The sequence below is a fragment of the Ictidomys tridecemlineatus genome, chromosome 6, assembly GCF_052094955.1.
Source record: "Ictidomys tridecemlineatus isolate mIctTri1 chromosome 6, mIctTri1.hap1, whole genome shotgun sequence".
Taxonomy (NCBI): Eukaryota; Metazoa; Chordata; class Mammalia; order Rodentia; family Sciuridae; genus Ictidomys; species Ictidomys tridecemlineatus.
The window spans coordinates 112,572,473-112,588,268 of NC_135482.1; the positions used below are offsets into that span (position 1 = coordinate 112,572,473).

At 38.8% G+C, this 15,796-nt stretch overlaps 1 protein-coding gene and 1 long non-coding RNA gene across 5 annotated transcripts in view; one reads left to right on the forward strand and one right to left on the reverse strand.

Moving 5' to 3' along the window:
• The window catches only part of Cecr2 (CECR2 histone acetyl-lysine reader), a 163,052-nt gene that overhangs the window by 123,675 nt on the left and 23,581 nt on the right, over window positions 1-15,796 (forward strand). For 2 of the 3 annotated variants that reach the window (XM_078015543.1, XM_078015545.1), the window contains exons 8-16: window positions 3,030-3,113; window positions 9,110-9,263; window positions 10,709-10,838; window positions 11,514-11,551; window positions 11,635-11,726; window positions 11,928-12,054; window positions 12,970-13,358; window positions 14,158-14,286; window positions 14,464-15,310. In XM_078015543.1, the coding sequence (XP_077871669.1) occupies window positions 3,030-3,113; window positions 9,110-9,263; window positions 10,709-10,838; window positions 11,514-11,551; window positions 11,635-11,726; window positions 11,928-12,054; window positions 12,970-13,358; window positions 14,158-14,286; window positions 14,464-15,310 (1,990 nt within the window). The remainder of the gene's footprint in view (window positions 1-3,029; window positions 3,114-9,109; window positions 9,264-10,708; window positions 10,839-11,513; window positions 11,552-11,634; window positions 11,727-11,927; window positions 12,055-12,969; window positions 13,359-14,157; window positions 14,287-14,463; window positions 15,311-15,796) is intronic. The other variant, XM_078015544.1, reaches the window with a different exon arrangement.
• LOC144364993 (uncharacterized) overlaps window positions 1-15,796 on the reverse strand; it is a 39,349-nt gene that overhangs the window by 3,639 nt on the left and 19,914 nt on the right. The gene's annotated exons all lie outside the window — the stretch shown is intronic.

Here is a 15,796-nt window from a genome sequence, read left to right on the forward strand (position 1 = left end):
TGGTTCCACTACCACAAAAAAAAAGAGGTGGTACTAAAATGTTGGCTATCCACGTGGGTAAAATTGTAAAAGATCGTAGAAGAGTACTTAAAATCATAAGGATTCTTATCTTTGGTTTTCAAGTATTCTTAAAGTCTTACTTTAAAACTGAAAGACCAGATGAAGATTTTAGAGCATGTTTATGTGAACAAATCACAAGGGATTCCTCTTGGTGAGTCTCAGTATCTTACAATTGGTGAATGGCAGTATGTTTGTAAATTAAGTGCTTAAAGTATGTACATTTTTAAAATTTCCTGCTTTTTTAATATTTATTTTTTAGTTGTAGTTGGAGACAATACCTTTATTTTATTCATTTATTTTTATGTGGTGCTGAGGATCGAACCCAAAGCCTTGCACATACGAGGTGAGCGCTCTAACGCTGAGCCACAACCCCAGCCCAATTCCCTGCTTTATATGTTAACCTATCATTACTCACTGTAATTGCAATAATCAAGAGGAATTTTGTTCTAACAATGAAGAAATACTCGTGATTCAAATGTGAAAATTTAAACATAGATTGGCAGAAAAGAATGCAGTTCTCACAATTATACACTATTGCATATTAAAACATGGTATGTTGCCAGGGATGGCCCATACCTGTAATCCTAACTACCTGGGAGTGTGAGGCAGGTAACAGATAGCAAGACTGGGGATGTAGCTCGGTGGAGCTAGCACCCCTGGATTCAATCCCCAACACTGCAAAACAAAAGCAATGCAAAAAACCAACAGTATATAAATGAAGCACAAAAACTTGAGCAGTGGAGAAAGCTTATTAGGGTAAGAACTTTAGGAGTTTTTCTTGAACTATATTTGAATTATGGTATTGCCGTCTTTATACCTGAGGTGTCTGAATTTCAGTTTCAGTTTAATCTTATTAGCAAAATGAAATGCTGTAACTTCACAGAAGCTTTTGTGGAAATTAAAAGAACCCATGTCAGTATATATAGCAATCAATAGGTTTTTGGTCCCCTTCCACTGTTAATGATGATGGGTAATTGATGAGAAAGATTGTTAGGAAACTAAACCCACATTTCTTAACAAAGTCAATGCAAGAGGAGTCAGAAAACTTGATGGATTTCTGGAGGTATGATGGTAAACTTTAAGAAAAACAGAAGGTTAAGGCCTGCTTTAACCACATAAGAGTTTTTTTGTTTTCTTAAAATGGGATGTACACTACTGAAATTATTTGTTTATGATACAAAAAGTAACATTCATAAAGATAGCTTATAAACGTTAAAGTCCTTAAGAAATAAATAGATTTAGGTAGTTTACACAAAAGGTGATTTTTAAAAAAAAAAACATTTTTTTTTAAAGATGGACACAATACCTTTATTTTTATGTGCTGCTGCAGATTGAACCTAGTACCTCACACATGCTAAGTGAGCACTTTACCACTGAGCCACAAGCCCAGCCCAGCCCCAGCCCCCACAAAAGGTGATCTTAATGTAGAGAAAAAACATTCACCATCTGTATTAAGAATAGCTTGTTTTTCCAGTTACTTTCATTGGAGGTGACAAAGTTGGAGTGAAAACGGTATTGGCTTTTTTTTTTTTTTTTTTTTTTTTTTTTGCTATTAACATGGTAAATTGGTGTGGTTCCTTTTGAAGACAGTTTCTGAACATTTATTATTTATTTAAAGTTTAGAAGATCTTCCTAGCACATGTCTGTAATCCTAGCAGCTGGGGAGGCTGAGGCAGGAGGATAGTAAGTTCAAAGCCAGCCTCAGCAACTTAGTGAAGCCCTAAGCAACTTAGACCTTGTCTCAAAGTATAAAGGATTGGGCTGTAGCCCAGTGGTAAAGCACCCCTGGGTTCATTCTCTGGGACTACCGTAAAAACAAACAAACAAAAAACACTTCCTGTTAGAGCCTTGAAACTTACAAAGGGGATACTTTAGGCATATGAGAAAAATGCTAGAGTAGCTTTTGGAAAAAAGTGTCATGACACCTTGATACTTGGGATCACATTTGTACTGGAGCCTATTCATTCTCTTCATGGAAGCCTTTCAAAAACTGATGATTCAAAAAAAAAAAAAAAAAACTGATGATTCATTAAATCTACCACCATTACTTTACAATGTGGTTAAACCATATAAACCACTCCTTATTGTCATTGAGTTTTTTCCATCTTTTGATTCCTTATGTCTTCTTGATTCTTCAGGAAGTCTCAAGACTTTGGATTACTGGGGTCCAGAATCAAATCTGAGTTTGATGCTGTAGCCACAGAAGTTGCAGTGACTGACCTGAAAGCCCTGCTTACCACCTTTTAATAATAGGTTACAAGGTGAAGCTATGGGGCTTATTCCATAAAGTTCCAAAACATACATACGTTAATACACCGTGGCCTTCCAATGATTGACTAGATGTACATCGTTCCTGGAAACTCATTCTTTGAAATGTTCCTCCTTCAGCATTCACTGTCAGTCCTTCTGAATTTTTTTAGGTCTGTAATATTTTCAGATGAGCTCTCTAATTCCAAGTCTCTGTGCCTTTTTCTCACTCCTACTCACTCACTTTGGGTCCCAGCCTGGGCAGCTGCCCTCACTTCTCACTACTGCTACTGACCTGCCTTTTAAAGGGGTATTCTGCCTCCAGCTGCACATACAGTCGGCTCTCAGAGCCACTTCTTACAGCTGAAGGTTATAAGACATTGGCTTCCCCTTAACCATTTGGGGATTATTTAGTTTTAAAATTGTATTTAGGTTTTTAAATGTTTTAACAGTCAATGGGAATTTTTTTGCCAGTGATATTATCAAAGGAGACACTTGTTTGTTTTAAGAGCATACACTGGCTTAGTTTGCTGAACAGCTGAAGAGTTCTTTTGTGATTATCCTAAGCGTGGATACTTTTAACCCTCCATCAAGGTAAAGCAGTTACCAGCATACCTTTATGGTCACTCTTTGGCAGTAGTGAGCAGCGGCGGCAGCAGCAGCAGTAGCTGAGAATACCCTAATCTATCTTTTCATTTATTTTCCATACTTCTTAACTATAGGGAAAACGTTCACAGCGCACAAAGGCAGAGTTGCAACCTAGGTGGATGTCTGACCACCTGTCCATCAAAGCCATGAAGCAAGAGGTGAGTGAGAGTAAAAAGGGAGTTTTTAGTGTTCAGAAAGAATGGTGCCGTTTTCGTGTACTTCTTTTTATGCCGTTTTTCTAATTCTAAACCTAGTTTTTGTAAGATGCAATTCCAGAAAGAAGGAGCTGTAAAGATAAGGAAGTCACATTCTTTTGGATCTTAAAATCTCATTTGTTGATAGTCACATCCATATTTTATATAGATGAGAAAGATAAGTTCTATAGTAGATATAAGATATTCATGAATGCAAAGGTGGAAGAAATTAGAATTAAGCAAAAATGGAGAATTTGGTAGGCAGGGCTGTGTTTGGCCTGACAAAAAGACCTTTGAGGGAACAACTAACGAGTTACTACTTCAAGGGTTTTCCACTTGAAACATCCAGGAGCCAACCAAGTTTGAGTGTTTTCATTTTGTGATGTAGTTTAGAGTAAGTAGTTAAATGACTCTAGCATCACACTGTAGAAAGGAACAGATAATGTTTTTATTCATTCAGATTTTTAGAGAACAATTTAGAAAGGCATAAGAAACTTTTCTGGTTGGTATGGCTTTAAGTGATCAGAAAGGCAAATAGAGTCAAATAAAGAAGCTAGGAGATGAAGGCAGCAAGGTGAAGCTGTTTCAAAGTCAATACCAAGATAGGAAGGATAGTAGAATGAAACTATATGTGTTTACGTGACTGCATGACCAACATGTACACTCAGAAAAATGAGAAATTATATCCCATCTATGCATGATACATCAGAGTTCATAAATGCATTCTACTGTCAGGCATAACTAATTAAAACAAATTTAAAAAATTTTTTAAACAATCATTAGCAGGAACCTTGCTGTCCCATCTCAAGATCTGCCTGCATTGTTTGCTAATGTGAGTTTGCTACAGTCCACAGTAGGTGCTGTGGCCTGCTCACATTCTCTTTACTTTGTAACCATTTATTCTCCCTTTGTCAGTGTTCCCTTGCATACTTAAGTTTTACAGTAGGATTCAGTTCTTTTACTCTCTACCTTACCTTGCTATACACATAATATGATTTTTTTTCCCTTGCTGTATTACAGAGAATCTATCATTAACTATATATATTATACCTTGAGCTGAGAAAAGGGAAAAACTGATAATTTGTAAATTTTTTATTGACTTCTCTTTGCTCTTAGGTGTCCTCTTGCCAGGAGATCAGTGGATCAACATCCATCTAATTACCTCTGGGTGACAGTTCTGTACTGAGTGGCTTCATTTTCCCTTTCTTCTTTCTCTCAGGAGTCACTGGTTTGGCAATGGCCTTTGGTAGTTGGTATCTAGCTGCAATTTTCAGTGGGTTTCCAGGTCATCTTGCTCATCCACACTATTTCCACTCCTTTTATTAATATTTCTTGCAAGTTCCTTTCTGTTTGCCTTTCAATGCTCTGCAGTCCTCCATGCCCTGGTTCACACTTCAGATTATCTATAATCTGAATACCACTGATGCTTCTTCATGGCTGCAAGCAGAAGTTCAGCATCAGGCACCAATATTTCTTTTATTCTTGGCAGGGTTTGTTTTTATATTCTGCTCTTTAGTTTGAGATAACAGAAAACCACAGCATTATAGAGATTTTTTAATATCTGTCTGATATGGGCCATTAATGTGGAGAACACCTTAATGGTGGTGTGTTTTGTGCTTTTGTTTTTAGAGCAGAAAATATTCAGGCCTTTCAAGCATGCAGGCATTGGTCACCCAGGAGTCTAATCTTATTGCCTCAAAAAGTCCTTTAATTGTGACTCCTGGGGAAACTATCGGTGAAGGGCCACTGTCTCACTGAACCCCAGGATTAGGCTGCTGCCATGGGTGTTTTTGCCAGCAGGCTCTGGACCTTGTTGTTGCCAGGGAGCTGTTTGTGGTGGTATAGTCTCTAGGGTGCCCGTGAGTCTTAAGTGCCTGCCTTGGGGGAGGGGAGCCAGGGCACTGCTTAAACCAGAGATTCTGGTTAATAATCCTTCAGAGGATTTCAAAGTAGTGTTTCTAATTAGCTTCTCATTAAGATGCCCCCTTGATTCTAGTAGGCCTCTTATCTATAGAACATTTAAACACCAACCCCTATCCCATTCACAGCTGACCTCTGTTTTGAAAAGAAAATCCCAGTGCAAGACAATATGGTTGTTTTTTCCCCACTGTTTAGTTTTTTGGTTTGGTTTTTGCTCATTTTATTGTACTGGTGTCCTCAGAAAGTGAGTCCTATCCTGTCCTCCAGTGGTGTTTTCATTAGCATAAGTTTTGCTTTTAAGTGGCAGAGTGCTAAAAATTAATACAGAAATTTGAAAGCAGACTCTTGGTACACAACATGGATTTTTTTTTCAGATGTGTATGATGTCTTTTATGTAAAATGTTGGGAAACTGCTAGAATTGTAACATTATGTTAAAAAGAAAAGGGCACAAGAAATGTGAGGCAGAGGGAGGTATTCAGTCAAGCAGAGGGGTTTTTCACCTGACACGATAATGCTGGGTGGGGTGAACTCTACAGAAAGTGATATGAGAACAGGTAGATTAAACAATAGAGGTAGGGGTCAACACTGTAAGGCAGGGGGCCACAGATGTACAAAGGCAGGGGCACTTAACCACTGAGCCCCATCACCATTTCTTTTTATTTTTTATTCTGAGACAGGGTCTTGCTAAGTTGCTTAGGACCTCTGCCTCCAGGCTCATTGGGATGGGGCCACTATGCCCGCCAGCTTTAGGTTTTTGACCTCACCTTGAAATGACATTCAGGGAGCTTTAAGTTTGTTTTTTAAAGAGGCTGTAATTCAGATTACTCAGTTATTATAGCATGTGTGTTTAGCACATATATTTTTAAAAATAAATAACCAGACACATACTGTGTAGTCATATTTATGTGAAATATCCAGAAATAAAGAAATCTACAGAGACATAAAGCTGGTTGATGGTTGCCAGGCACTATGGGAGAGGAATGGGAAATGGCTACTTAATGGGTTTAAAAGTGGTTAATTTTGCTTGTGAATTTCACCCCAGTAAGAAAAGAAATAACCAGATGAAGGTAATCTTTACATAATTTTTTTGTTAATGATCCATAACCATGACTTTGATTTAAGAGCAGCAATCTCTGGGGAATATGGGAAGGGAGGGGTAATGGGGAGAGAGTGATAAGTGGGCAATGAGTCACAGTTAAGAGGGCAGGGAGTTCTGGTGTGCTCTTGCACAGTAGGGTGACTGCAAGTAGGAATTTTATGCCATGTGTATGAAAAAGCTCAAGGAAAGAATTTTGAATCCTACCATAAGGAAGTGATGAATGTTTGACGAGATAGATTAATTTAACTTGATTATACTCTATATATGTTTTAAAATATCACATAATAATCTCTTTACAATTTTTGTGCTTTTATGGATCAGTTAAAAACAAATTTAGGGTTTTTTTGGGGCAATAAATATTGCAGAATTTCATTCAGAGGAAAATTACAGTTTAATAAAAGGAGAAGAAAACATTATTCAGTAGTTATGAGTGTTATTTTCCTAACGCTTCATCAAATTTCTCCCTGAAGATTAAAATTTATCTATGATCTTTCATTTGTATATGACTTAAGATAAGCATTGCTTCTTTGACCTGGTACCCATAGCCTACAAGAATCAGAACTCTACCCCCAAGGTTGAATCCTGAGTTCAGACAGGTCTGTTCCTCACTGAACTGATGAAAGCTGATGATTGGCAGGTGCACTGTACTTGCAACTTTGCCCTTATCCTGGGGCTTAGGATCCAGCTCAGTGGTAGAACACTTGCCTTGCCTAGCCTAGCATGTGTAAGGCCCTGTGTTCCATTCCAGCCCCCAAGTGCCCCAAAATCTTTTTATATACGTCTAATGGTTAAAAGAAGAATATTGGGGGGGGGGGATATAGTTCAGTTGATAGAGTGCTTGCCTCACATGCACAAGGCCCTGGGTTCAATCCCCAGCACCACTTAAAAAAAAAAAAGAAAGAAAAGAATATTTCACATATTTTCATCAGTAGTCTTGCGGGGGAAGGGCAAAGTATGCATAAATTAACGTATGGTCATTATAGATACTTTTTTTTTTTTACTTAGTAACTCTGGGTTAATATGTTCTCAGCTGTGTGAAAATGTTATCAAGAGTTGGAATATATAAGGATTTGGGAAAAGGGGGAGGTGGAGATTGTTGTTGGAAAGGATGGAATCTGCTTCACTGACATGTATTTAGGAGGCAGTGATGTAACCAATCATCTGTTTAAAAGAATTGTCCTTGGGCTGGATTGTGGCTCAGTGGTAGAGTGCTTTCTTAGCATGAGTGAGGCATTTTGGTTCAAAAGAAAAAGTCCTTGCCAAATATCAGTAGTATGATTTCAGAATTATCGTCAATTTCACCTCTGGTGTGGGATAATGATGATTTGGGAGGCTTATGGTTGTTATTTATTTCTACTGAGGTTCCTTATGAGCACACTGTTATGTGTGTGATTCAGATTTAATTTAACTTCTCCTGTTCGTTCCCAATTTTTTCCTTAAAGGCAGGCTCAAATATTTTGAGTGATAAAAATGATGCTTAGAAGTCCACTACCTAGACAGCATAACCCCCAAATTGAGTCAAATTGGGATCTAAAGTGGTTTTAAGAACCATAAACAAAATATATTGTTTAAAAATAGTTTCATTGTTGAATGGTAACTTGTACATCGTCATTCTGATTTCTTTATTCCCACCACATCAAGACCACTGCAATTTGTATTCTCTGTAGCAGGCAGTAGGCATGACTTCTTCAATAGCATTACTGAAAAAAGAAAAATGTTTAGCTTTTACATTAGCAAAAAAGTTGAGAAAAGAAATGGAAAATAAACATCAGTGTTCTAGCCTATAGAATGGTTCAGAACTAGTTTTACTGGGAAATATACATTGTAAAACTTTCATAAAATTATTAGTGGTAGTGGTCCTGTTTTCCTTAGTTTACCTTTTCTTTTGTTAGATTTCTTAGGTAATCACATTCCCATTGGCCACTTGCAATCTTTATGTTAATGTTGCTTAGGTTGGAAAACATGCTAGCCAGTCCTTTGAATAATTTTCAGGAATATCTGCATAAAGCCCCTTTGTCTCTTTTTGGAATCATAACGCAAAACAGCAACCCTCTTCACCTCCACCTTCCAAATTTTTCATATGAAGCTGGGTGTGGTGAGTCACCCCTGTAATCACAGCAACTCAGGAGGCTTGAAGCAGTGGATCATGAGCTCAAAGCTAACTTCAGCAACTCAGCAAGGCCCTAAGCAGCTTAGTGAGAACCTGTCTCAAAAATAAAACAGAAAAACATCTGGGGATGTGGCTCAGTGGTTAAGTGCCCCTGGGTTTGTTTATTCTCTGATTTAAAAAAAAAAAAAAATCATGAATCATTTAAATTGTGAACCCGTACTTTGTCTAATAACTTTCATCCTTAGTATACTTAGCTGAAGATGCTTTTAAAAATTGCACTTTCATGGGGCTGGTTTGTGGCTCAGCAGTAGAGTGTTCGCCTAGCACATGCGAAGCCCTGGGTTCTATCCTCAGCACCACATAAAAACAAACAAAGGTATTGTGTACAACTACAACTAAAATAAATATTTTTTAAAATTGCACTTTCATCAAATAATAAACCTAGAGGAATGTCTCTCAATTTTTTTCTCTTGTCCATCACATTGTGTATGACATTATTTCCTAAAGACTACAAATCATATAATTGTTTGAACCCATGCTTGAGTCTTAAATTACTTTACTGAGACTAGCTTTGAACATGTGATCTACCTACCTCAGCCTCTGAAGTAGCATGTGCCCTTGAGCCCAGCCCCCACCATTTTAGTGTGTTTATATGCCCATTCATATACCTTATAGATAATATAATAAACTTTTAAATGAATTTGATATAAATTCCTTAGCTAATATTACACATCTATTTGTATTTATTGAATTCAATAAATTGAGGAAGTGATGAACTTCTTTGTGTTATTGTTCAAAATTTACTGGATATGTTCATTGGCTCCTCACAGGAGACTCCTGTGCTCACCAGAATTGAAAAACAGAAGCGCAAGGACGAAGAGGAAGAACGGCAGATTCTCCTTGCAGTGCAGAAAAAGGAACAGGAGCAGATGTTGAAAGAGGAAAGGAAGCGGGAATTGGAGGAGAAGGTCAAGGCAGTGGAAGGTATGTAGCCCTTGTGAGCTGTCTGGAGAGGTTCCTGTGTGGGAATAGCCCTCCTACAGCCTAGATCAGATGAAGGTGGGATCGATCGGATCATCACTTATTTCAGCTATTTCTGGCCATTTCTGTTTAAATAGGTCAATTGTATTCTGTTGTGTTTACATTTCACATATCTAATTCATAATATGAGTGAGATATGCTTAAGAAAGGTTCCAAATATTTTTATTCAAGTCTAGAATATTAATATTATTAAGAAAATGTTTTCTAAGAGTCTCTACAGGGCATGGTGTAATGAGTGTTTTCTTTCATTTATAGTTCAGCATAGCAAAGGAAAACAACTATCTCTCTATGTTTTCTTGGATAATAGTTGTGATTTATAAGCTGAACCTGATAAATCATGTGATAATATACCATTTGGCTTGATTGAATACAGACAGCATTTTTCTTTTCTATTGTAGTTTCAAATGAAATAGCATAGCATATGGATTTGACTTTTTCGATAACAGTGTTTCAATGAAAACAGGTCAATTTTGTCTATGAAAAGTAAAATATAAGTTTTTTCCTTTTTTTTTGTACTGGGGATTGAACTCAGGGACACTCAACCTAGTTCATTGCTTTATTGTAAAACCCATAGTTTGTGTAATCAATAAATTTAGCTTGTTTACATATTATGTAATTATATCTTACTTGTGAGATCTTGAATATATTTTGTTTCCACTGCTAGATTTTATTTTTTCAAGTTAATAATTATGCTTTTTGTTTAATTATGTGTTTCAGTGGGACTCTTGTTTTTTCAGTAGATTCTTATTTAGGTACACAATTGTGGTTTAGTTTCTGTATCTGAAAAATTAATAATACCTGTGTAATGAGATTGTTCTTTAACAAACAAATGTTTTTTGAGAACTCATTCTGTGTGGCACTGTTGTAGGTATATGGTAATGAATGAAATAAGATATTGTAGAGTTTCAGTTCCAGTAGGGAAAAGGTGGAAAATAAAACAGATAACTGTGGCTGGGTGCAGTGTTGCATACCTGTAATTCCAGTAATTCAGGAGGCAGAGGCAAAAGATCTCAAGATCAAAGCCAGCCAGCAGCTTAGCTAGGCTCTAAGCAACTTAGCGAGACCCTGTCTCGAAAAAGGGGTGATGATGTGGCTCAGTGGTTAAGCACCCCTGGGTTCAATCTGGAAACACGCCCCTACACATACACATAAACTGGAATATGTAGTGGTGAGCTATCTGAATAAAAATAAACCAGATCTATGAATAAAGAGTGCTATGATTGAAGTAACATTTAAATAAGATTATCATGAGTATTCTCTGAAGATGTGTCATTGAAGTCAAGTGAATGAGGTTGCTCTGTGCATTTCTGAGGTGGGGATGTGGGATGGGGAACGTCATAGGCGTCAGAAAGAGTGAGCACATACGCTCATTTGACTATTCCTTGTAGATCGAGCCAAGAGGAGAAAACTCAGGGAAGAAAGGGCATGGCTGCTGGCTCAAGGCAAGGAGCTACCCCCAGAACTTTCCCATCTGGACCCTAATTCTCCCATGAGGGAAGGAAAAAAGACAAAGGACCCGTAAGTATTTAATAATCACATCGGTGATGTCACTTGGCACTGCACTTTGCTAATAAGCAAGCCCTCCTTTCATTTAACTGAGCTGTATAGTAGGCAATGGCATCACCATTTCAAAGTTCAGAAAAAACAGTAAGAAACAGAGGTCAGCCTGAAACTCAGACCTGACTTCAGCACTCCTTGTGCCACACAAATGGAGATGCTGAATGTCTCTTAATGCTCATTTGCCCTTCTTAGATTTTTTGCTGTCATACTCTAGAAGCACAGAGATGCTTGTGCACAAAACTCTTAGTACCCCACTCATTAACTTAATGAAATCATAACTGATGATTTATTATATACCATTGTTTCTTGAAAATGTGAAAAGAAGTTTGTAGTTTTGAGAATAATAGCTTCTGGGCTGATGTTGTGGCTCAGTAGTAGAGTGCTTGCCTAGTATGCATGAGATACTGGATTTGATCCCTAGTACCACATAAAAGTAAAATAAAGGTACTTATTCCATCTACAACTTAAAATATATAGATTTTTTTAAAAAGTAACTTCCTTTGTAGTTATCCTAGATACTGGTGTTGAGACTATTCAAGATCTTAGTGCATTTAGCTATGCCTATTGTTAAACTGAAGATAGGTTGACAAGGTAGTCAGAATGAATACTAATGTCTTATTTTATGATTTACAGCTTTGAGTTGGATGATGACTTCACTGCCATGTATAAAGGTTAGTTCCCATTCTCAACTATAGTGTTTGTGGTGGAAGTCTTGCTGTGAGTTATTAGTCAAGTTTTCTTCTTTGGTTTTCAGTTCTAGATGTGGTAAAGGCTCATAAGGATTCCTGGCCATTTTTGGAACCCGTGGATGAATCTTATGCTCCTAATTATTATCAGATTATAAAGGTAGCCTCTGTGTCTTGCTTGTACTTTATTGTTTGTTTGCCTAGCTGTCATTCTTAAGATCAGGGTTGTTGGAGATACACCAGGCTCTTGAACAACTTGTAATGCCATTATTCTTTTGCCTTGTAGGGACAGTAGCATGTTGTTGTTTATTCCTGTAATATGTTGTTGTTGATTATAATAGAGTTCCTTGTTCTATTTTAGATCCCTATGGATATTTCAAGCATGGAGAAGAAATTGAATGGAGGTTTGTACTGTACCAAGGATGAATTTGTAAATGACATGAAGACAATGTTCAGGAATTGTCGAAAATATAATGGGGAGAATAGTGGTAAGTGGGTAAGAAATCTGTGCCAAGTGCATATCTGTTATGCCATTATATAATAAGATTTAAAAACTCCTTCTTTCCTAAAAGCTGTGGCTACTACAAGCATTTCCACTATATGTGTCAGTAGCTCTCTTTCCTCCCATAGGACAGCAGAGCTCAGCAGGAGAGTAGATGGCCTTGGGTTGTTTCTCATTCTAGAGACTAGTCTAGATTTACCTGGTTCTCTTCAGCACAGATGGGGCTGAACCTAGATAGAGCCCATTGTTTTTTCAGGGGTTGTGGGGGTGGGGGATAGCACTGGGGTTAGAACCTGTGCATGTGGTCCTCTTACATGTTAGACACATACTCTAACCAATGAGCTACACCCCAGCTTGTCATTTTTAAGTCATTTTGAGAAGTCAGCATAGTACCTATTTAATACTAAAGAATAAATGGCTCCAGGTACTCAAACTGGGTTATTGATGAATTGAAGAATGCCAGAGTTTTTTTAAAAAAGATTCAGTGATTGTATTTAATGAGTTGAGTAATTTAGCTTTAAAAATTAAATTTTCAATGGTTTGAGGTAATTAGCCATACAACTTTGAGCTTTTTATGGGTAGAAGCCATCTCTTACTCATCTTCTGGTCATAGCTCTACAGAATATGTCCCCAAAATGAGTTGGAACAAATTATTGCAGTTTTTATTGTTAGTGGAAGAATTATCTTTTTTTTTTTTTTTGATGTAATTTTTTTTGTTTTTTAGTTTTCGATGGACACAACATCTTTATTTTATTTGTATGTGGTGCTGAGGATTGAACCCAGTGCCTCGCGCATGCCAGGCAAGCGCGCTACCACTTGAGCCACATCCCCACCCCAAGAATTATCTTTTGTGACCTATAAAATCTATACGTGGTAGTTAGTCCTCGTCTGTTCCTTATAGAGTATACCAAGATGTCTGATAATTTAGAGAGATGTTTTCATCGGGCAATGATGAAACATTTTCCTGGAGAAGATGGAGACACGGATGAAGAATTTTGGATCCGAGAGGATGAAAAGCGGGAGAAGAGACGGAGTCGGTCTGGTCGTAATAGTGGAAGCCATATTTGGACCCGCTCTAGGGACTCTGAAGGGCCCAGCAGGAAGCAGCAGCCCATGGAAAATGGAGGAAAATCATTGCCCCCTGCACGCCGAGCTTCTTCTTCAGGGGATGATCAGAGCAGCAGTTCTACTCAGCCCCCTCGAGAAGTGGGCACTTCAAATGGCCGAGGTTTTTCCCGCCCTCTGCACTATGGTGGGATGCCCAGCCAGGCACCTCTTTTAAACCAAATGGTAAGGAAGAGCTAAACTTTTCGATGATTTCTCCAAGCTAGTGAACTCATGGGAAAGTAAGGGCTTTCGCACTTCTTACAAAGTAATTATATGGATGATCTCCCCCGCCCTGCCCCATTGAATTTCTTTCAAATCCTCTTCTCTTTTAGTCATTTGAATCACATATTCTCAGTGTGGGCAAAAACAGATTTTAAAAAGACTAGGCATAGTGGTATATGCCTGTTTCCCCAGCTACTAGGAGGCTGAAGCAAGAGGATTGTTTGAACCCAGGAGTTCAAGACCAGCCTGGGCAACATAGGAAGACTTCATGGAAGAGACAGAAGGATGGAGGGAGAAAGGTTATTCAGTGTATCTGAGATGTTAAAATCTTATGACAGGGTGCAATGGGGGATGAAATGGGTAAAAAGGCTCTGTACAGGGGCAAAAAGGATGTAATTTTAAAAGATGGTAAAATAACGTTTTGTTTTTGTTTTGTGGCACTGAGGATTGCACTTGGGGGCACTCTACCTCTAAGCTATATCCCCAGTTTTGAAACAGGGTCTTACCAAGTTATCCCAGCTGCCCTCAATCTTGTGATCCTCCTGCCTCAACTTCCCAAGTAACTGACATTAATAGGCATGAATACCTAGCAAGAGACACCATTTTAATTTTACTCTGTTGAAGAGGGAACCTGCTTTAGGGTCAGGAGCTAGTTCACTCTAGGGGAGTATATACACTAGCAAACTTTAGGGAACTCCTCGCTCTGTGTCTAATGTCCTTGTCTATTTTTTTCTTCCCTCCCTTTGCTCACTGCCTCCAGAGGCCAGCAGTACCAGGAGCATTTGGCCCTCTTCAAGGATCAGAGCCCAACACCTTCTATGGTCCCTCTCGAGTCCCAGAGGCACACCCAGGAGAGCCCATGCAGCAGCATCAGCCCTTTACCATGCAGGTAAGGAGTCACCTCAGAAACCATAGCTGCTATGGGTCCCACAGCATGTTTCAGAAATAGTGTCTTCTCAGGTTAAATTTAATTAATTATCTTCTGTGCAGAAGAGACTGTCTCTATAGGTGAAGCGTGTTACAAGGGACTGGTTAACTTTGCTCACTTTATTTTTTCTGTTGCCAGCCTCCAGTTGGAATTAGTAACCACCGAGGACCCCAGCTTGGCACTCCAGAAGATAAGCAGATATGTGGGGGGCTAACACACCTTTCTAACATGGGATCACATCCTGCATCCTTGCAGCTTGGACAGATGAGTGGCCCTAGTCAGGATGGAAACATGTATCCCCCAGCTTCATTCCAGCCAGGATTTATTCCTCCCAGGCATGGTGGAGCTCCAACCCGACCAGCAGACTTTGCTGAGAGTTCAGAAATTCCTCCCAGTCACATGTATCGATCCTACAAGTACCTGAATCGTGTACACTCTGCCGTCTGGAATGGGAACCATGGTACTACAAATCCAGGACCTTTGGGGCCAGATGAGAAGCCCCATCTCGGGCCAGGACCCACTCACCAGCCTCACACTCTTGGTCACATGATGGATTCCCGAGTAATGAGACCATCTATACCCCAAAACCAGTGGACTAAGCAATCAAGCTTTCTACCTCATGGCGTTCCTTCTTCAGGATATATGCGACCACCTTGTAAGTCCACTGGTCATAGGTTGCAGCCACCTCCAACCCCAGCACCAAGTTCTCTATTTGGAGGGCCCTCCCAGGCCCTGCGTGGGATGCAAGGAGGGGACTCTATGATGGACAGCCCTGAGATGATCGCCATGCAGCAGCTGTCCTCCCGTGTCTGCCCACCAGGTGTGCCTTACAACCCCTGTCAACCCACTCCCTCCCAAGTACCTGGCCCTTTTCCACAGGCAGCTCATTCAGCATCAGTAAGCTTGTCAGCCCCCAAACCTGCCTTGGGCAACCCTGGGAGGATACAGGATAATGATGAAACACAAAAGCCTGAGAATGACCAAGGTAATGTATATATTGTTACTTTTATCTGACTTTTGGGTTTTTAAGTTGTATGTAAATTATGAGTAATCTTTTCACACAATATGAAACCATATGTACACACATTTCTAGTCTCTTTCCTGAGCTACTTAAGTTTGAACCAATCATAGTATTCCTTTTGGTCTGAAGATCTCGGCATGATAATAATGATCATCACACTTATAGGTGCTTCCTGTGTGACATTCTTTTTGAGACTTTGGTTTGAAATCATTTAATTCTCAGAAATAAGCCTTTGTAATATCTACTATTAATATCCTTATTTTTATAGATGGAAAATTTAATTCACAGAAATACTAGATTATTTGCTGTCTTAAGTGATAAAGAAAGATTTGAACCCTGACAAGGCTAGATAAACATTCTTCCTGTTAACCACTCCATCTCTTACATCTTTCAAAAAAACTATCTGGAAAGTCACCATTATGAAATAAGTTTCAGTGTCTAATCATTTCT